Genomic DNA, 22049 nt, shown 5'->3' with positions numbered 1-22049 from the left:
CATGTATAGAAGTGATTGATATCTTATCTGACTTTTGTCTTAGAAAATGCAATTAGTTTTGACTGTAAAAGTTAAGTGTTGTTATTACTAATTTTTAGATGTAATAATACTTGAAAAAGATGTTTTTATGGCAATTGGATTTGGAATGAAATGTTAATTGCAAATAATTTTCTTCAACATGTTGTAACCTGCCTTCATATATGTTTTAATATATCACTTTGTGATTTGTAATCTTGACAATTATTTTTTGAAGTTCCAGTGGCGGATTCAGGGGAGAGGGTCCGGGTTGGAAGTTCCCCTTTTTTCGGCCGATCATTGAATTTGAAATGGGGCATATAGTTGGAAGCCCTCCCCCTTTTGTCCTGGGTTGGAACCTCCCCTTTTTAAAATGGCTGAATCTGCCCCGAGACCTGAAAATAAGAGCTTCATATTAGTATTAGCCTTTTATAGTGCTTTATATTTGGTTGCACGTGTTATTATCAAGCTTTTGTGACATTGAATATTTATACTTTCATTTATAATGGCAAACATTTCATGTAATATATATTGTCAGGATTATTAGTTAGTTTTACTTGTTAATGTTTATTGTCATAATCGGAAAGTGAGTGGCAGATCCAGAAATTTTCACAAGTGGAGACAGGCTCTCACGTGTGTGGTAAAATTTGTTCATTGATGCACGTGGCTATTCTAGTAAATGAATTAATCTACAAAGCGAGAGCACTTTCCATTTTCATCAGTTAAGAGTCGAATAGCCCTTTTTGAAAGGCTAACGCTTGTTCAATATTTAAAATAGAAATCGGATTCCTATCTTCGATTTAACAGTTAATAAAATCTGTCAATTAAAAATAATTAAAATGTTGAATAACGAGTTATATGATATGGTTTAAGTTACCGTTATGTAAATGCTTTTTCATTTCGAAAATGTTTAAAGGTATATTTACAGAATCGAACCTTTTACAGATGCGTTCACGTTTCTCCAACATTTCATAATTAGACTAAAACAACTTTAGGGATTTGTAAATCTCCTGTTCTTTAATAAATAAAATATTGTTATTAAAGTTAGATATTACAAAAAAAAAACATTTTATCTAAAACTAATTTACAATAATAGACAACTTTCGAGTTCGATGCATGTCCGTCAAAAACTTTGATTTTAGTGAACATCATTCGTGCGTTTAGTGGCGTCGTCACTTCCGTTCCAATGTTGAGCAAGTGGTTGGAAAACTATAATGATTTTACACAGAAGTGTAAATTTTCATATTTTGTTTTCATATTTCCCCCTCTATTTTACGTAATATGGTATCATTGATCACAATGTTGCGATTTGAATAAAAATTAAAAAAAAATATATTCTGAAAGCTTTTAAGAATATATAATTGCTTGAGTCATTAAACTTACTGTAAATTTAGAAATTTAATATTGCGAGGTTTTCAAGTTATATATAATGCGACTGGATTTGTATCGCAATAATAAGAACTCGCATTCTGATAACTGAAATATAGAACTGTATGCCTTTTTTTCGAAATCGTAACAATAGAACTCGCACTTTTGTCCTTTCTGAAATAATTGCAATAATAAATGCACGCAATAATTTTGAATTTACGCTATATACAAGTTTTTAAGTTAAACCATGCATATTATCAAAGATGTAGTATATTTTAATTTCTTAATCAACTTGCAGTCCAAAGCTTAATTGACAAATCGAGAATTATGCTCTAAATGGAATTTGCAGACCCTGCATTGGAATATCCCGAAAATGAAATGGTACGGGGTGTGGAAACTTCATTTCTTTGGATTTTGTTTTACGATGTTTTTTTGTTATACTAGGATTAAACACTTTTTTCTAGAGATTATTTAAGAAATAATTCATGGGGGCTTGAATATATCTAGATTTTACCACGGGTTGGCCCTTTATGACAAATATTTTACCCCTGAGCGATAACGAGGGGTAAAATATCGGCATAAAGGGACAACCCGTGGTAAAATCTAGATATATTCAAGCCCCCATGAATTATTTCGATTCTGATAGGACACATACGGCAATTCTTTTGGATCGAAGCGCTCTAGGTGTAGGCAAATATTTGCCGTTCCCATAAATAAACGCACTAATAAACTAGCGTAAAAGAACGGAGCAAACTGCATTAGTGACATGCTTAAACTATTTAAAATAATGTATTTAGACAGTTTTGGATGAATTTGAATGATAATTTATTTATATGATGTACAATAAAGGGCTTTTGCCACATTTTAGCATCATTTGTGTATGTTTCCTTGTGATGATTTTCGGATTCACAAGCGTGTATTTTCCCGTAAAATGCTTACATTCTAACGTCATTGTTCTATGACGTCGGGTATCTCATTCATAAAAAGCATATGACGTGGGAGTACAATCGGAACAGCACTGGCAATATATTCATATTTTACCACGGGTGTGTACTCAAAGCGTTTGAAGGACGTCATGTTAGAATGATGTGTAAGTAATAGTTATCCCATTCGGACTTTGTGTGTCAGTGGAAGATCACCCCGATGGCCACAGGATGATCTAACACTGACACACAAAGTCCGAATGGGATAACTATTTTACATACCAGCTGTTTTGGATTAAACGAAAAACCATTTACAATTCATAAAATCTAGTTTAGAACACCACACAACCATTATAATATACAAATACTGAATAAAAGTCGTATGCAATAGAATAGAAACCAACTGTTATTTAATTGTTTTCAATCTCAATTTGATGAAAATCTCGGAATCCGTGCGTATTTTCAGAAACGTGGTTTATCGAAGTGTAAACCAAAAAATCAAATCAAATTGACCAATCCAATTTAAGTATTTATAGGTATAAAAGCATATAGAAATTATAACCTTCCTAGAACACATCCGCGAAATCGCGAGCATATACAGCTTGTGAACTGTTGTAGGATGATTTTTTGTAAAAATATTATGTATGGAGAATTTCATAAAAGGTATCAAAAGCCCTCTCCCTTTTTCCAAAGTCCGATATTTGTTTCCTTTCTGTTAAATTCAATTATTTTCGTGTTTCTGGCCTCAGACCACAATTATTCTTCTCCTTTGCTACAATGCATCTTTTGGTAAAAGTCAAATTAAATTTAAAATTTGCACCGCTTCAAACATGAAATAAATGTAACTACTTATATATAGACCATTGTTAGTGTAATAAAATATGCTTCTATGACAATCCATCTTCTTTTGAGAGCCTTATTAACATGCCAATGGTAGGATATGAATCTTGTATAAATGATTTACACCGACTAAAGCTAATTTGAGGGGTGGTCGGAGGGGTCTTGCTTAATTGTCCTCTCTAAGGAGGTATAATAGTTGTGGTTCTTGCGATCTAAACACCATGATATAATCGAGAACGCTCTGATTGGCTTTTTTCTATTTTTCATTTTTGTTATCTATCATACGATTGGTTGTACTTGTGCATGTTTCAAACCGGAAATCTGAATATGACTAAAAGTCAGTCTGATGTCGGAATCAATATCGAATATCGTTTTCCTCCAAATATATCTCAATCTGAATAATCATATGAATGGATGACAAATGCGACTATGCATGTTACCTATAGAACACAGTGACATGATAATTAATTTATCGTGGAAGGAAGAGAAGCGACACACAAAATGAGGTCTTCTCGTTTAATCGTATAGATACTTATGTGCACGTGTCATGATGTTCCGTGTTGAACTCCCTCCTCCCCTGTTTCAAAATGGATTGATCCATGCCTGTCCCGTATTTATTGAAAACGGTTACTAATAAACTGTATAGCCAGTCAAGGTCGTTAAAAACTTCCATTTGTTGTACATGTACACTGTAACTAATTATCGATATCTTCCATGTTTGAGTTAAAATTTTCTAAATAAAATACTTATAAATTAAAAGTTGATTTGGTTAATGGTAATTTAAGTGCTTTTAGAAAGATTGTTTTCATTGTGTTGTTGTCCCTTACGTATAATTGTGTATTTTTATTACTAATGAAAATATTTTCTTTTCTTTTATGTAGTTTGTACTTGATGAGAAGTAAAATTCACTTATTCATTTAAAAACAAGAAACATTTTAATCTTCTTAGAATCTATATTTTTTTATTTTATGTATTTTCATTTTCATTGCTTTTAAAATGTTAATTGTTTGCATAAATTCATGCATGTCGTACATTTTGCTTAGAGAGTTAACAAAACTATTATTAATAAAATGTAATAGTCCTACTTTGTTATACAGAGAAGGCCCCTCAGAGAACATTAATGCATCAATTATGTGTAACTGTGAAGGCAAGCCAATCAAATCTTTGCAGAGGGTGGTGAAGGGTTATTTTGGTGCAACGTGTTTTGCAATTTCTTATTTCATGAGCAGCCGTGAAAAAGTTTCGCTATTCACCATGTTTCGTGAAATCATTAAAAATATCAACGTGCAGGGCATTTTTAATTGTTCGTTCATCGTGAAATGGCAATTGTATTTAAGGAATAACAGTACTGTAGTTGAAGAGTTGCCACCGTCAATTTAGGAGATAACTGTATTGTATTTTAATCTCCAACGGCATCAATTGGGGATTTTATGGTCGCAAATTAAGTTTACTGGCGACGCGTTAGCGCTTGCGCGTACGTCCCATAGCATCAATTGTCAATTGATGCCATGTAAGAAAGTGACGTTGTCCAATTAAAATGAACGTTACAAACGTTGTTGCATTAGAATGTACATTTGACGGTCGCAAATGCAGTTTTACTGGCGACGCGTAGCCTTCAACAACGAGCAAAGCCCATACCACATAGTCAGCTATAAAGGGCCCCGAAATGACAATGTAAAACAATTCAAATGAGAAATCTAACGGCCTCATTTATGTACCCGAAAAAAAAACGAAAAACAATTATGTAACACATAACAAACAAACGACAACCACTGAATTACAGGCTCCTGACTTGGGAAAGGCACAATCATACATACAGAATGTGGCTGGGTTAAACATGTCAGCGGCCGGATCCCTACCCTCCCCTTACCTGGTACAGTGGTAAAACAGTACATCATAAGAACGAACAATAAAAACACCTGGAAAGGCTTAACTCATAAGACGGACAAAAATACAAGTGGTTTGCAAGCTCTTTTTTTATATTTACTAGAACACACCCGCGAAATCGCGGGCATTCAGAGCGTAGTTTAAAGTATGTAAAGTGTTGTTGAAAGAATTTTGTAAAATATTGAATGACTGGAAAATTTCAACAAAAGTATCTTAAGTCATAGGTTATTGGGGACAGGAAAATGTTTTTTTATCCTTCCTCCTTTATTTCCAAAATTCCCAATTTTTGGTTTTCTATCAATTTCAATATGAACATTATACATTTAGTATGTTATGATCATTTAAGTAAGGGGCCTGTAATTCAGTGGTTGTCGTTTGTTGATGTGTTACATATTTGTTTTTCGTTCATTTTTTGTACATAAATAAGGCCGCTAGTTTTCTGGTTTGAATTGTTTTACATTGTCAGTTCGGGGCCTTTTAAAGTTGAGTATGCGGTATGGGCTTTTCTCGTTATTGAAGGTCGTACGGTGACCTATAGTTGTTAATTTCTGTGTCATTTTGGTCTCGTGTGGAGAGTTGTCTCAACATGGTAATCATACCACATCCTCTTTTTTTATAATACATATAAAAAAACGAGCATGCAAAACCTAGTATAGTATACATAGATATAAGAAGATATGGTATGAGTGTCAATGAGACAACTCTCCATCCAAGTCACAATTTGTAAAAGTAAACCATTATCATGATTATAGGTCCAAGTACGGTCTTCAACACAGATCATTAGCTCAAACCGAACAGCAAGCTATAAAAGGCCTATATATATTTGTATTACTTTAATAATTTCGATATAAGCATTAAACTTTAACGAAACTCGATTCAATATGACTTGGATGAAATGAATAATGAATACTGCTGACCATTAAATGGAGCAATCATGTATCGTTTTTACCAAATTTTGACTAAGGAAGTGTCTTTCCGATATCTCATTGAGCAATTTATATTGTTTATCTATTATAACTAAATTGTTCTATATGAAAATATGTAAATCCCACAAAAGAGCTATCGACTCTGTCAAATAAATAACAAATACATTTAAAAAAAGGTACTTTAAAACTTGAACTTTACCATTCTTTCAAGGTGAACAAACCGGAAATGACTTTTTGAACTTCCGGTGATAACTTTGATCAAGGTTAATGTGTTTTCTCGTAATTAAACTGAATGAAATTTTAAATCGAAAAGACTAGAGTAGTCAATACTTTATCATTTTAGCTTGTTTGAGTAGATCATTTTTAAATTCGAAAATCGATATTCCGTATTGAGTTACAAATTAGTTTCAACACAACTGTTCAGTTTCCATTGTAGAAGTTAAAATTTTCGTCAATCAAAAACGCAATTTGTTCTATCATATCAATTTTACGTGGTGTTATCATACCAACAGCAATTAGTTAATATTTTTATTTTTAAATTAACTTAATTTTTAATAAATTTATCTTTTTTTAATTTCAGAACTCATTGTAAATATGTACATTGTGGAGAGTTGTCTCATTGCATGAATGATCATGAATGGCAATCATATCACATCTTTTTTTTTATACATGTACCAAAGGTTCCAGACTTAATGTATAATTTGATACGTCACAATCGCGTTTCGTCTTTATAAGACTTATCAGTGACGCGCAGATGAAAACAGTTAGAAAGCCAAACAAATATCTTAAAGTTAAAGAGCAATGAGGACCCGTAATTCCAAAAGGTTATGCCAAAAAATACTGCTAAAGTAATCGAACTCAATGTAAGGATTAAATATATTAAGTATTAAATAATAAATATTAAGGATATATAACTGATATAAGCACTGGCGGATCTAGAGGATGAACCCTCTTTTTATGCCCCACCTACGATAGAAGAGGGGCATTATGTTTTCTGGTACGTCCGTTCGTTCGTTCATCCGTTAAAGTGTTTGGTCAAGGTAGTTTTTGATGAAGTTGAAGTCCAATCAACTTGAAACATGTTCCCTATGGTATGATCTTTCTAATTTTAATGAAAAATTAGATTTTTTACCCAATTTTACGGTTTATTGACATGGAAAATGATAGTGCGAGTGGGGCATCATTCTTGTTTCGAGGGTTATAATACGCCCCTTTCATTTTATTCCAAAGGGCTTGATCTGTGCTTGATACGATCTGTGTATAAATGCAGGGTTGAAAATCTGTGCGAAACATAACACGATCAGATATCAGATATCCATCATTCGCTACAATGGCCAGACTTCTCCAAAATGCGCGTCTGGCGTATTAAACTATAATCCTGGGGCCTGTTTATCGAAACTGTCCTAAGATCGGTCCTAAGAATTTCTTAGGACAGAAGTTAGGATAAAGTTAGGACCGACTTACGACACGTCTCAGAATGCACATCGAAGCTATCTTAGGATTATCTTAGCTAGAGATGTCCTAACTGATGTCCTAAGTATTGGCGTAAAAGAAAATGAAAAAAAAATTTCATTTAAAAATAAAATTTGATATCAAATTCAACTAATAATTACAATTTTTAAAATATGGTTAATCAGCAACTCATTATTAGTTGTAAATAAAAGGTAATAAATATTTTTTTTATATAATAATTGTACATTTAAAATGTATGAAACAAAATATATTAAAGACAAAAATAATAACTTAGTTTTATATAAAAATTTAGCAAACTAATTGTATTTACTAGATATAATCGGTAAAAATCATTATATGCTTTTAAGTTAAACCATTGTGGTGACGTCAGCCTATTCATTTACCGTGGATTCTTTTTCTAGAATCAACGCTTCCTAAATCTGTCGCTGAAATGAACTCACCATTTCATATTCTTTTGTTTCCTTTTTGTGTCTAATTTCATTAAGTTTGAATTGAATAATTTACTGATTTGTGTTCACTAATGGAATCGTTTTAAAAACTTACCTTTATTTTTTGTAATTCATTATATGCCTTCTCTGGGAATCGAACCAGTCCATGGATTCTGTAACGTGTTAATCAGATCAACATATCGACGAAACCTCTGGGCTACCAATCGGTTACGATTTGAATGTCTAATTTAAACATATAAATGAGTATATGATATCAAGGGGTACAATCAAAATCACGTGATGGATATACACACACCGGAAGTAACAGTCGAGCAGACCGCTTGAAAGGTAAGTAGTCGTATTTACTTGTTTATATCAATAAAATTTAATAAATAAGGTAGTGCACCGAATGTAGGATACTATCTAGTTTTGAAATACACAATTATCCTTGCTGGAAAGCGTGCAGTTAATGCGAACACTTCGACACAGTTCCAAAATTTCACCGTCGAAGTGTTTGCAATAACTGCACGCTTTCTAGCAAAAACAATTGTGTATTTTAAAACTACATACTATCCGACATTCGGTGTGCCAACTTATTAATCAAAATTTAATTGATATAAACAAGAAAATGCAACTACTAACCTTTCAGCGACGAGTTCGACTGTAACTTCCGGTGTGTGTATACCCATCACGTGATTTTGATTGTACCCCTTGGATATACATCGGTACAACAGACACACAGGGCTTGTACCTTTATATATACATAATAGGCAACCGTATAGTATGAATTGGTAGCCACGAGGTTTCATGGTTGTGATGGTTGAGTTTAAGGTACGGAATTGTATTTTTAGGTTCGAATCCCTGAATTCTCTTTGCTGTCCCTTTTCTCTCGTTTTCCAGTTTTTGTTCTTGTTTTGTATGTTATTGTGGATACGTTGTGTATTAAAAGCGAATTTGGTCGTTTATTATCGAATTATTGTTGGCTATTCCACATGTTTGACACAAAAATGACTAGATTCTATTTGTCAATTTTTGTTTTATAAATTAATATAATATGATTTCATCTGTTTTGCTACATAATTTTACAACTGTTAATTCGCAAATTACTATGCTAGATAATCGTGATGTTCCCAAAATTAGGCTTTTTGTTAGAAATTTCGGAAACATGCTTATTATTTGCACTATATATATGTTCTTTGTCGGGTTGTTTTCCCTTTGACAATTTCTCCATTTCCATTCAATTTTAACAGAAATTATATATTTTATTTTATAAAAACATATAACATTCAGACGCCTTATAGTATGAAGATCTTTATGTAGACGTGATGTGTTTTAATATATTTGTATTTTTTAACCATTTGATTGTGATGTTTAATTTATTTGAAAGAATCCTTTGACACGATTACATGGTTATTTAAACTCACTTACAATACCTTCTAATTAAGAATAGGCGTTAATTTTTAAAAGGCATTAACACAATAATTTAAGTTATAGATACAATGGATAAGCGTTGATTCATGAAAAACAAATCATTCGCCCTCCGGGCTCATGGTTTCTTTTTCAAGAATCAACGCTTATCCATTGTATCTATATCACTGAGTTGAATTCTAAGTGTCACGGGTTCATACTTTTAAAAGTTCAAAGTGAAATATCGTGTATCTTTCATATAAATACGGAGTACTTGAACTTTTTCATTACTGTAAAAAAAAACGTGTGAAAATGAGCAAGAGACGAAATTCGAATTTTACAGATGCTGAACTACAGACTCTCCTAGACGAAATTGAAAAGGACAAGACTTTGCTATTTAGTAAGCGTTCAAATGTTGCAACTAATAGTGCTTAGAAAAGGGCTTGGGATTCCATCTGCAGTAAAGTATATGCAACCAACACCGACCACAAAAGAACGGTAGATGAAATTAGAAAGAAATGGAGCACGTACACGAGTATTGCTAAAAAGCAGGCCTCTCGAATACGCAGAGAATCCAGGAAAACTGGTGGTGGACCACCTCCTGAAGAGCTAACTCCATTACAGGATAAAGTTGTAGCAATAATAGGCAACACCCCCATAGATGGAATAGACGGAGGTATTGACACCTGTCCTGGAAAGGAATTTGATGGAGTGCCCGCTGAAGAACTTACACAGACAAGAGATTCGGACTCTTCAAATGAAAATGGTAAGCTTTTTTTATTTTATTTTATTTGAAAGTAAAAAATATACATACATACTTTTGTGTAGTATATATTACATATTCTGTCTGTTAATTGCAGGAAAACACATTTAAGATACAAATTGCATACCCGCTTCTTTATAACAATTCAACAGCAAACATTTCACAAGTCTTCTTATCAGTTGTCCTGATCGTTCATGAAATGTTTGCCACTGGATGTAAAACAAACAGCAGTCAATCTATAATTAAACCACCGTGCGTTATTTGTGTTGATTCGATTTGGCCTTTAAGAGGTATTACTGAAACATTCATCAATCTGTCACTCCTATGTAGGTCTTTGTTTTGGTAGTTCTGATTGCATGTCTTATAGAGACTGCAAGTTCATATATTATACCTTGTTCTCTTATAATTTAATTTTGATTTTGTTGTATATGACAAATGTATGGGTTTTTTCAGTATTTCGTTTAATAAAACACACCGATTGATCTTGCCACCCCCCCTTTTTGAGCAGTTACCATCTGCATTTCGACCTTACAAATACAGAAACTATGCATTTATTATTCATTATTTTGACGTTTTGTTAATCATTTCAGACATGTCCTACTCTTCATTTAATGAAGCAAGGTGTACCAGACAAAATTTGTGTGGCAATTCGTTTTCTTCTGGTGCTTCATCTTCCAAATCCTCGAAGGGGAAATATAGCGAACCATCACCAGAGGATTGTAAGTTGGTAGAAATAGAAGGTGAACGACTGAAAGTAGAAAAGGAACGTCTCCATGTTGAAAAACAACGACTACACATTGAACAGCTTAGACTAGAAATCGACAAACAAAGGCTAGTAACTGAACAACAAAAGCATCAGCTTTATATGGCAAAGCTCAATATTAGCATGACACAAATGGGTGTAGCAGATACACCATCAACCAGTGTAGAAAAAGACAATCCGTCAAGCTAAAACTCTTGTGTTGTAAAAATGTTTTGCATATAAATACATCATGTTAATGTCATACTTATGTATTTAGTTATTTGATTTATTTAAGCTTCTGGTAAATTCCTGTTGTAAATCAAAGTTTTAATTTTACATCTGTATTTAGTAATCAAATAAACACAAAAACAGATATATGAATAAATGTTATATTCACGTTCTGTTGTACATTAAATGTGTTTGCAGAAAATATCTCTACAATATACTGAATTGGAAAGACCAAATGTATATGCACTTAATTACAAGTTTTCTGACTTGGAACATGCACATAAATATGGGAATGCTAATAACCTCCCCCTTTTTTACAATGAGAATTGAAAACAGTTTTATATTTTTTTTTATTTTGCGTCAAAATCTGCCGCACAGCAGCTCCGTCGTTCAAATTACCATTGTAGTGTTGTCTGCCCAGACGTCAAAGGTCTTCAAAATTTCTGCTGGTAATGGAATTCTATGTATTATACACATGTTGTACAATACAACAACAGCGATAACAATGTCACAACATCTCTTTGGGGTATACAGTAGTGTGCCACCACTTGTGTCTATGCACCGGAAACGCGATTTCAGCAAACCAAAGCTTCTCTCAACAATGCTTCTTGTCTGCATGTGTGCTTCGTTGTATCTTTGTTGTTGTCCCTGGATTAAGAACAGGTGTGAGAAGCCAAGGCCTCAATGGATATCCACTGTCACCTAACAGCCCCCCGTGTCCTATTGTTCGGTTTTCGAACATTTCACTAATGTTAGAGTTAGCCCAGATAAACGCATCATGGGTTGCACCTGGCCACTTGGCAACTATATTCATGAACTTCATATCCGAATCACACACACCTTGAACATTAACGGAATGGTAATTCTTTCTGTTCACATAGATATGTTCATCTACCGACGGGGCTCTAATTCTAATATGTGTGCCGTCTATTGCCTCTACAACATTAGGGAAATTTGCAACATTATAGAATCCTTGCATTACACTTTGCAACTCTACTGGGTCTGTAGGCATTACAACATACTGTTGACATACTCTTACTACGCATTGGGTTACATCCCGGGTAATGTTTGAGACGCTTGACTTAGATATATTGTTGACATCTGCATTCACGAGTTGAAAACTTCCAGTTGCATAAAATCGCAACGCCAGCATTATCTGCAATGATACTGGGAATGCTCATGATCTCATTGTAGGCCGTTTCAAATCATTGTCAAACATTCTACAAAGGTCTATTATCAATGGACGGGACAATCTATACTTGCGGACAATGTCATAGTCATCAAGATAGTCCAGCGGATTATCATAGTCCCTAATAAGTCTATTCCGACGAATATTATATGCTCTTCTTCTTAGACGTATATATGCGGCAGCCATGTTTGTTTATAAATTGACCGTCCTAAATCTATCTTAAAGTTAGGACCATCCTAAGTCCATCTTAAGACACTTAAATTGGTATCCTAAAGTTAGGACAATTCCTAGAATTTTCCTAAGTTGCGACATGTTTGATAAACCCACTTTGGACTAAGATGTCTCCTAAGTTGGTCTTAGGACACGTCCTAATCCTAAGAGAGCTTCGATAAACAGGCCCCTGGTACCTTTGGTAACTATATATTCCATTTAACAACTGCATGAAATATCAGTAAATGAAAAATACTTTTCAATGAGACTCTTTAGAAAATAACTGTTCGTTTTCATACGCAAATCTTGAGGTCAGGGAAACTTGTCTTACATGTATCTCTATATAGAAAATAGAAAATATTTGAAATTCGAAGGTAGAATATATAATGCAAAAAGAGCAAAAATTGTATTAACAGTGAAATTTATTTCTCTTTACCTTAACTTTCTTTTTTAAACTACTTCTCTAAAAATATTTAGAAGTAGTTGGTTCAATTAAAACTTGTAGTGCTAGTGGTAAGACTAGATGTAACACTAAACGTTGTCTTTGCAAAATGTAAGGACAATGTGTTACAGTCGCTGTCATCCAAACATTACATGTACAATGTAGCAACAAATAATTGTCATCCTCAGTGTTAATGTAAATGATTTAATTACAATTATAAAACTGTAACTGTTTAAATTGCATGCTATAATTAATGATAGAATAAAATTATCTATTTAATATTTCAAGTCGTTAAATTTTGAGTACAGTGCATTCAGTTTGAGTCCAATAGTCAATTTGTAAAATGCCTAAATCATGCAGGCATTTTATAAAATGCCTAAAAATTTCAGTCATTTTACAAGATGCCTAAATTAAGAAAATGCCTGTCACATATATATATATGCGATAAAATTTTGCCAAATATTGCGGAATTAACACTCAGATTAGAAAATTATATTATGTCGATAACTGAAATTTTTTTATTTTATAGATACATGTACAAGTTGATAGTCCGTTGGAAGGGCATGGCATAATCCGTGTTAAGAGAGAGCCATATATTTTGCACGTAAAAGACACCTTTGTAGATTTCGTAAAAGAGTATGCTAACGTCCCTACATCTAGTACAAGGCAGTACTCGCACCCGCAAAGTGGAAAGGAATTAATACAAGTTGCAATAAATCGTTTCCCATTCCACTATTAATAAATATGATTTAAACTATTCTACTATACCGCAAATAGAGCTGTGTGTTGATCAAAATGCCTAAAAATAGTGCTTAATTTAAAAAAAAAAGTAGCGTTTGTTAGATCACAAGATTAACTGCGATACAAACTGAAAGAAAATACAAATATTAGAATCTCGTAATACATAACTGAATCGTTTCCTAAAAAGCAGACTACATCATAGAATATATAAAATGTTTAAATAAAAAACAAAAATGAATCTAAAAAATTTTCATATTGTTTGTCTGGTAAAATACATATACAAACTGAAATAATTCACTAATTCGATATCTAAGAAACAAAATATTGACGACAAACATGCCACATCTTCTTTTTTATGTATGAATCATTATACCAAGACATTGAAACGTGGGGGGGGGACTGTGGACCACTCAGCTGCATGATTCGGTACAGGTTCGAAGCGTATTTAGGAAACGATTTAATTTCATTATTTCAAATTATATTTTTGGAAGGTATGAAAACTAAGTATAAATGTGGATTAATGAAAGTAAATTCTGAAATCCGCTCGGTCAATTTAAAGGAAAAAATTTACTTACCGCTATATATTATGTTTATTTGGATGATCCTAATATTACTCTAGTTTTAAATTCCTTCAAAACCATGCAATTAGTAAACAATAAGAAATGTTTTCACTAGAATTTGAAGATTTCCGTATTTGCACTAATACAATTAATAAGAGGAGCAAAACTGTAAAAATACGCTTTTAACTTCAATTAAAGTATAGAGATTGCAGATCAATATCTGTATGATGGTTTTATATTGATCACGTACTCGTATTACTGGAAACCAATCACCAACTCTTATATTATATTTATTTGTAATTGCATAGTTATTGTTTCAGTAAACAATATATATCTAATTTAAAATCTTTAATTATGGATTCAGTTTGAAATTCTATTGTCTGCTATTCTTCGCTGCAAGAATTGTCTGGTTTTTTTTCACAAAATAAATTTAAATTAAAAATTAACTCCCCCTTTTTTTCTTTTTCTGTTGTTTTCTAATGTTCTTTTGGGGGGGGGTTGTTTGCTTTATTTGTTGTTTGTTTTATTTGTTGTTTGTTTTGTTTTGTTTGTTTGTTTGTTTGTTTGTTTGTTTGTTTGTTTGTTTGTTTGTTTGTTTGTTTGTTTGGTTGGGGTTTTTTTTTGGGGGGGGGAAGGGGGGTGAGGTGTCAACAAGTTTAAAATGTGATGCGTCATGAAACAGAGTTCCTTCCGATAGATACTTTTTTCAATTATACTCATTGTTAAATTGAAGGTTATTGGAGTGACTTGGGTTTACAGAATAGATTCTAAAGGATAAAATGTGCAGAATTGTAATGGCGGAAAATACCTGACCTCTCCACTATCCGGGGCTTAACGAGGAATTTGAAATTTATTACACGTTGTTTTCATCTTTTTACACTCCAATAAAATTATCTAAAGTAGCATTCAATTCTTAATGAAAATATGATAATGGAGTGCTTCACAATTGTGGTCAGCTAATCAAAATTATGGATTCAAATGAAACATACATATAGTGTAATTATTAACGTATTAATATTAGAAAATCGGCAGTGTCATACAATTTAAAAGTTTTATTAAGCTCTTTTAACCGATGTCCGGCAGGTCAAGTCAATTTATTAAATTAAGAAAGTCCCTGAAAGGTTTAATTGTTGTTTTTGGTTTAGTTAATTAAAGGTATGAATGTGTTGCTAACTGTTTGGCTCGACGAAACTCAGCCTGTTAAGCAAATATTGGTGAATTATGCAAACGTCATAATAACCAACAAATTATATGAGACAAGAATGTGTCCATAGTTCACGGATGCCCCACTCGAAGTATCGTTTTCTTAATGGAGGTGAAAATATTAAAAACAAGAGTAAACATCATTGAAACAGAACAGCTGCTTGTAAACATGTACCTTAGTAACTTTGGTTACATCTTCTGACATCAGACTCGGACTTCTCTTGAACTGCATTTTAATGCGCGTATTGTTATGCGTTTACTTTTCTGCATTGGCTAGATGTATAGGGGGAGGGTTGAGATCTCATAAACATGTTTCACCCCGCCGCAATTTTGCGCCTGTCCCAAGTCAGGAGCATTTGGCCTTTGTTAGTCTTGTATTATTTTTAACTTTAGTCTCTTGTGTACAATTTGGAGTTTAGTATGGCGTTCATTGTCACTGAACTAGTATATATATATATTTATTTAGGGGCCAGCTGATTTTTGTTTCAAGTGTGTGTGTATCAGTAAAGAGAGCAAAACTGTAAAAATACGCTTTTAACTTCAATTAAAGTACAGAGATTGCAGTCCAATATCTGTATGATGGTTTTATATTGATCACGTACTTTTATTATTGGAAACCAATCACCAACTCTAATATATATTTATTTGTAAAAGCATAATGTTTGTTTCAGTAAATATTATCTAATTTATATTCTCGAATTATGGATTCAGTTTTAAATTCTATTGTCTGTTATTCTACGCTGCAAGTAATGTCAGTTATTTTTTTTCACAAAATAGATTTTAATTAAAATTTACTTTCTTTTTTTTTTTTCTTTTTCTTTTTTTATTTGTTTTGTTTGTTTTGTTTGTTTGAGCTTTTTTTTTGGGGGGGGGGAGGTGTCAACAAGTTTAAAATGTGATGCGTCATGAAACAGAGTTCCTTCAGATAGATACTTTTTCAATTATACACATTGTTTAAAAAAAAGGTTAATTGAGTGACTTGGATTTAAAGAATAGATTTTAATGGATTACATGTGCAGAATAAATGGCAAACAATATAAAGAATAGAGAAAATTTTTAATTGCGGCAAATGCCTGACCTCTCCACTATCTTAACGAGGAACTTGAAATTTATTACACGTTGTTTTCATCTTTTTAAACTCCAATAAAATTATATAAAGTAGCATTCAATTCTTAAGCAAGATATGCTATTGAATTATTACAATTGTTGTAAGCCAATCAAAATTACGGATTCTAAGGAAACATAAATATAGTGTAATTATTTTCGTATTAACAATACAAACTCGGAAGTGCCATAAAATTTAGAATGTTAATTAAGATCCGTTTACTGATGTCCGGCGGGTCAGGTCGATTTAACTAATCAAAAAATTTCCTGAAAGATTTATTTGTTTGTTTTGGTTTTAGTTTAGCAAATATCGTATGTTTATCAAAATTAATGTAAGTTTATCAATACATTGAAATTACGATCCGGAATGTGTATATGAATGTATATAAGGGTCGATAACTGTGTCCTTGGACAATTAACCTCGCAAATACAAGAAGGGACTGAATTATTCGAATTATGTGATGATATCAACCGTAATTTACGAGACTCGTCTTCGGTAAACTTGTACGAGAAGGGACTAGATTATTCTGATAAAGTGATCATGTGTTTTCATATAAACTGTGTTTTGCGAGACTCGTATTCGATCTTGTCTTAAGTGAAGGTATTAATTTGTTGCAAACTGTTTGGCTCGACAAGACTCAGCCTGTTAAACAAATATTGATGAATTATGCAAACGTCATAATAACCACAACTTATATGGCAACAAGACTGTGTCCATAGTACACGGATGCCCCACTCGAAGTATTATTTCTGCCAAATTTGAGTAAAAGCTCTAATTTAGCACAAAATTGGAACATTTGTATATTTGTCGAGTTAATTGGAATTCAATTTCATCAAAGTACCTTGAACACAAACTTTAGCCTAAAGCGTTACAGACTAATGAACGGACGGACGAACAGCCGTGCAGATAGAAAAACATAATAACCATAGCTGGGGCATAAAAACAGATATTTCAAATGCTAGATAGCAATAAATTTATGTTTCTAAACCGAAAATCTGTCTGAACAAAACATGTTGTTCGTACATGCAAGTCCAATCAAATCAAACGTGAACCTGATTAAAACGAGCATCCACCAAAACGGAACAAAATATGAAGTCTCAAAGAGATTCAGTTGAGACTAGTTTCACTCTACACGGAATTGTTACTTTACACACTCACTATTTTCTTACGGCTCGCGAAATTCAACATTCTCTCGACTTGTATTTTTCGCAAATACCCCTCCTTAACATGATATATATGTTCATAATCACACGATAAGAACAATTACTGGCATAAAACAATGAGCTGTTTATATTTTTTTCTAGTTGCCTGGCGATCCGCTTTGATGAAATGTATGGTTTTATTCGCCACAGACATGATCTGTCATTCCTCGTTTTAGTATTTTTTAGGTATTGTTTTACTTTTCTATAGAAACAGCAGGATCTAAAATAATTTTCCGATGTCTTTTAATTATAAGTATCGTATTGTAACCGATTATTAATTTCCACATGTTTCCGGTTGTTTTTTTACTGTCTTATTGACACATACCATACATTTGAATTTTCTTTTAATGAATCCAATAAAAAAAAACAATACCATTATGTATTTTCGTAAAATCAGTTTTTTTTAAATCAAAATTGTGTTTAGACAGATTTCACTGCATTGATTATTATTACGCATCGAGTTATGTTGTGCCGGTTGTCATACTGTAGATTTAAATCATCGTTGAGTATGAGATAAAACTACTCCAACCTAACACCATGAGTTATCGTCCATATTTGGACCAAAAAAGCAGAGAGCTAATTAGTTATCAAAGGTACCAGGATTATAATTTTGTACGCCAGACGCGCGTTTCGTCTACACAAGACTCATCAGTGACGCTCATATCAAAATATTTATAAAGCCAAACAAGTACAAAGTTAAAGAGAATTGAGGATCCAAAATTCCAAAAAGTTGTGCCAAATACGGCTAAGGTAATCTATGCCTGGAATAAGAAAATCCTTAGTTTTTTCAAAAATTTAATGTTTGGGAAACAGGAAATTTATAAAAATGACCACATTATTGATATGCATGTCAACATTCTGCTACTAGTAATAATACGAGTTCTTGCTGCAAGTCGAACGAAGATTTTGTTTCTGTACTCTTGATACTGATTAAAACTTTTGGTTACTCATAGATGATATCAATAAGCATTGTCGGATCCAATAGGGGATTCAGGGCTTTGGACCGCCTTTTTTACGATCAATGAATTTGAATTAGGACATATGGTTTGAACCACATCTCTTTATTCTTGGTTGGGAATACCATTTAAAATTGATGAATCCATCCCTGATAAGCCCTTTTACTGCAGACATATTGAATAGGGTACAGATTTTCGTAATGGAGGTAAAAATGCTTAAAAACCAAGAAAGTCCCTGAAAGGTTTAATTGTTGTTTTTGGTTTAGTTAAGTAAAGGTATGAATGTGTTGCTAACTGTTTGGCTCGACGAAACTCAGCCTGTTAAGCAAATATTGGTGAATTATTCAAACGTCATAATAACCAACAAATTATATGAAAACAAGAATGTGTCCATAGTTCACGGATGCCCAACTCGAAGTATCGTTTTCTTAATGGAGGTGAAAATGTTAAAAACAAGAGTAAACATTCATTGAAACAGAACAGCTGCTTGTAAACATGCACAGGTTTTGTCGTACTTTATATATTTCTACCTCAATAAAAAATATATGCCCCTTTTCAATTGATATATCTGCATAAACCTTGAAGTGGCATACTTAAACAGCTTAAATGAAACGATTGATTCAAAGCATGCGCAGACATAATGTGCAAATGATCAGTGCAAACTTATATTTTGTATCCCAACCAGGTAATTTTATTAATTAAAAAGTGTTCTCCTGATGCAGTTGTTGATGATCACTCGAATAGAGATCCTTTACAAGAAGTGTCATAAGTAATGACTTTCAAATGTTTGCTCCTATCTAACCATTATGCTTTCATCGATATATTTATAATACATATTTCACATCCATGTTAGTGTCACTAGAGACATCAAATATTACGTTATAATACTTTGTCTCTAGTTTCATAATTTCTATTGAATGACAATAAAGTATTTCATTCCTCTATTGATTTTTAAATAAATATTTGATTGATTTAGAATTTCTAACGTGACATTGCATAAAACAGCTTATAACTCTCTAAACATCGTGTCGTAACAATGGTAACCAGCGTTTATATTTAGGAGACATTTTTTCTAACTCTTGATAAATACTGATAGCCTTATTTTGCATTTCAAATAAAAGACCACGTTTTGGGTTATGTCTTTCACCGGAAAAAAATGTCAATTGTGTGCGCCTTTGTGACGTCATTAAAAAGATAGAGGGGATTACCTGTATCCCTGCTCTATCAAAGTTGTTCAAGTGTCTCTATGATTGCAATTATGCAGGATAAACCAGAAATAATATTTGTTCCGTAAGTACTTAATAACAATTCCCAAATAAAAGAAGTTCTGAATATCAATGAAAAGAATTAGAGTTGCCGAATAATTTTTGCAATATTGCATTATAATGTTTTCAACCAATCGCACAACATAATAGAAACGGAAGTGACGACGCGCCTAAACGCATGAATAATGTTTGGGCCGATCCTTGGCAGTCAAGGGTACTGTTTCTGCATCGGCCAAATCGGCCCTATGGCAGAAAGGAGGTTAAAACCAATGTTTTTGACATTAATGCAACGAACTCGAAAGTTGTCATTGTTTGGTATACGAAGATGTTTATTCCAATGTCTAATTTTAGAAGATTTTCATGTTAGTCAAGTTTTTGTTAACCAATGAATGTCGCTTTGGCGAGATATATAGTTCATGAAAAGATTAAACGTACTAGTATTTAGAAAGAAGAAAAATGGCGGACCCAGGGGGGTTCAATGCATTTACATTTAAGTTTTTGAACGATCAATGCATTTGAATTGGGACCTATCATGGTTGGAGCACACCCCCCCCCCCCCTTATCTAGGGTTGGGAACCCCACTTTTTAAAATGGCTGGATCCGCCCTCGAAGAAGATGTGGTATCAGTGCCAATAAGGAAACTCAACACCCAAGTCGCAATATGTAAAAAGTAAACACGTATTGGATAGAGTATGGCCTTCAACATGAAACCTTAGTATTTGGCAATATATTTTCATAGCATTTGGCAATACTATAGGATTAAACACATTTTTTCTAGATAGACTTTTATGTAAAGTTTGTGAGTAAGAGACCCTGTTTACACATCAATAACCTCTAGAAAAAATGTGTTTACAGTTGGAAAGCAAGTCCTTGGAAACGTCCGTTGTCGTCAAGCTTTATCAGCAACAATAGCAGGGGGAATTAATTAGGTGGCGCTACAGTCGTCCGTAACGTCAAAAAGTCCGCCAAATCAATCGGCTAAAAGATTGACGTTTAAAGTATTTTTTGCAACTTGTCATGCTTTTATTACAATTAAATTTTAAAATTTGTAGGTTTTGTGACCAATATAATTTCTTTACGACATACAAACATTACAAAAAATAGCTTGTTATTGCTATTCCTTTATCCTGTCAGTTCTAAAAAAAAATAGCCATCTTTTTTGTTCGCCAAAAAAAATCGATTTTTTCCTAATTTGACGTTTGCGTATCCAAATACAGAAAAGAACGGTTATAATCTTAAATGAAACCGGGAAACCTATTTCAAATCTATACACTGTTTTGAAGCCATCATTTTTTACTTTTATACATCAATTTTAGTGACCACCAGCCATGTCAATTTTTATCTGGTTTTAGCTACGTTTCTACTTCAAAACAGTAAAGTTTAGCTTCTTTTCATTGTACCTGTTTTAAAGTGCTCTAAAATATTGATTTTATTAAAGACATGAATGAAATTTTGATTAAAAGTTGTGGATTTTCACAATTCCATACGATACTTGTATTTTAAAGTAACTTAAACCCGTTTTGATCCCCTTTTGATCCCCTACACAAATTGACGGTGACATTGTTTTCTTTTTTCAACATACGTCATGTAACGTTTATAACAAAATATGTGTCAGGGTCATGTGCATAGTAAAAATTTACACATTGGAAAAGTGAAACAACAAACAAAGATCTTCTTTATTGCGTTTAAAGCTAAACGTCTTGGAAAATTCTGACAGATCTGACAAACTATTGATAGCCTACTGTATGGATGGACAAAAGCACAAAAATAGCAATAGAAAATGCATTGCAAAGAAAATTCTGTAGGAAAAAAACATATGAAAAAAGAAAATGAAGGTCAGTTAATAAAATCTTGCTTATATTATTATTTCTTTACTTAGTAAGCTATATTTCCATTCTCAATTTTATAGTAATAAGAGCAAAAACTAGCTGATCAAGCCAAGTCAGCCAAACAAGAAGTTTATTCATAGAGATGTGTTCTTACAAAATTGAATTTATTCAAATGGCAAATTCTTGTCAAATTTAAGCATCTTTGATCATGCACAAAATTTGTCCCCCCAGTTTCATTTCATTTCCTATTACTAGTATTCAGGTAAAGTATATATACAATACTTTGTTTATAAATATGTAATTATTTTTAGAAGCTTGTTCAAGAGAAGAAGCCCCATTTTTTCCAA

At 32.8% G+C, this 22049-nt stretch overlaps 1 protein-coding gene across 1 annotated transcript; it reads left to right on the top strand.

Annotated features, from left to right (window-relative positions):
• Positions 1-9579: 9579 nt before the first annotated feature.
• LOC139495310 (myb/SANT-like DNA-binding domain-containing protein 4) lies at positions 9580-10982 on the top strand. The gene is made up of 3 exons (XM_071283617.1): positions 9580-9699; positions 9820-10033; positions 10621-10982. Exons 1-3 carry the CDS (start codon positions 9580-9582, stop codon positions 10980-10982), a joined length of 696 nt encoding a protein of 231 aa, XP_071139718.1.
• Positions 10983-22049: the final 11067 nt, after the last annotated feature.

This window comes from Mytilus edulis, chromosome 11, assembly GCF_963676685.1.
Source record: "Mytilus edulis chromosome 11, xbMytEdul2.2, whole genome shotgun sequence".
NCBI lineage: Eukaryota > Metazoa > Mollusca > Bivalvia > Mytilida > Mytilidae > Mytilus > Mytilus edulis.
This window is presented reverse-complemented; position numbering and strand designations above follow the sequence as displayed.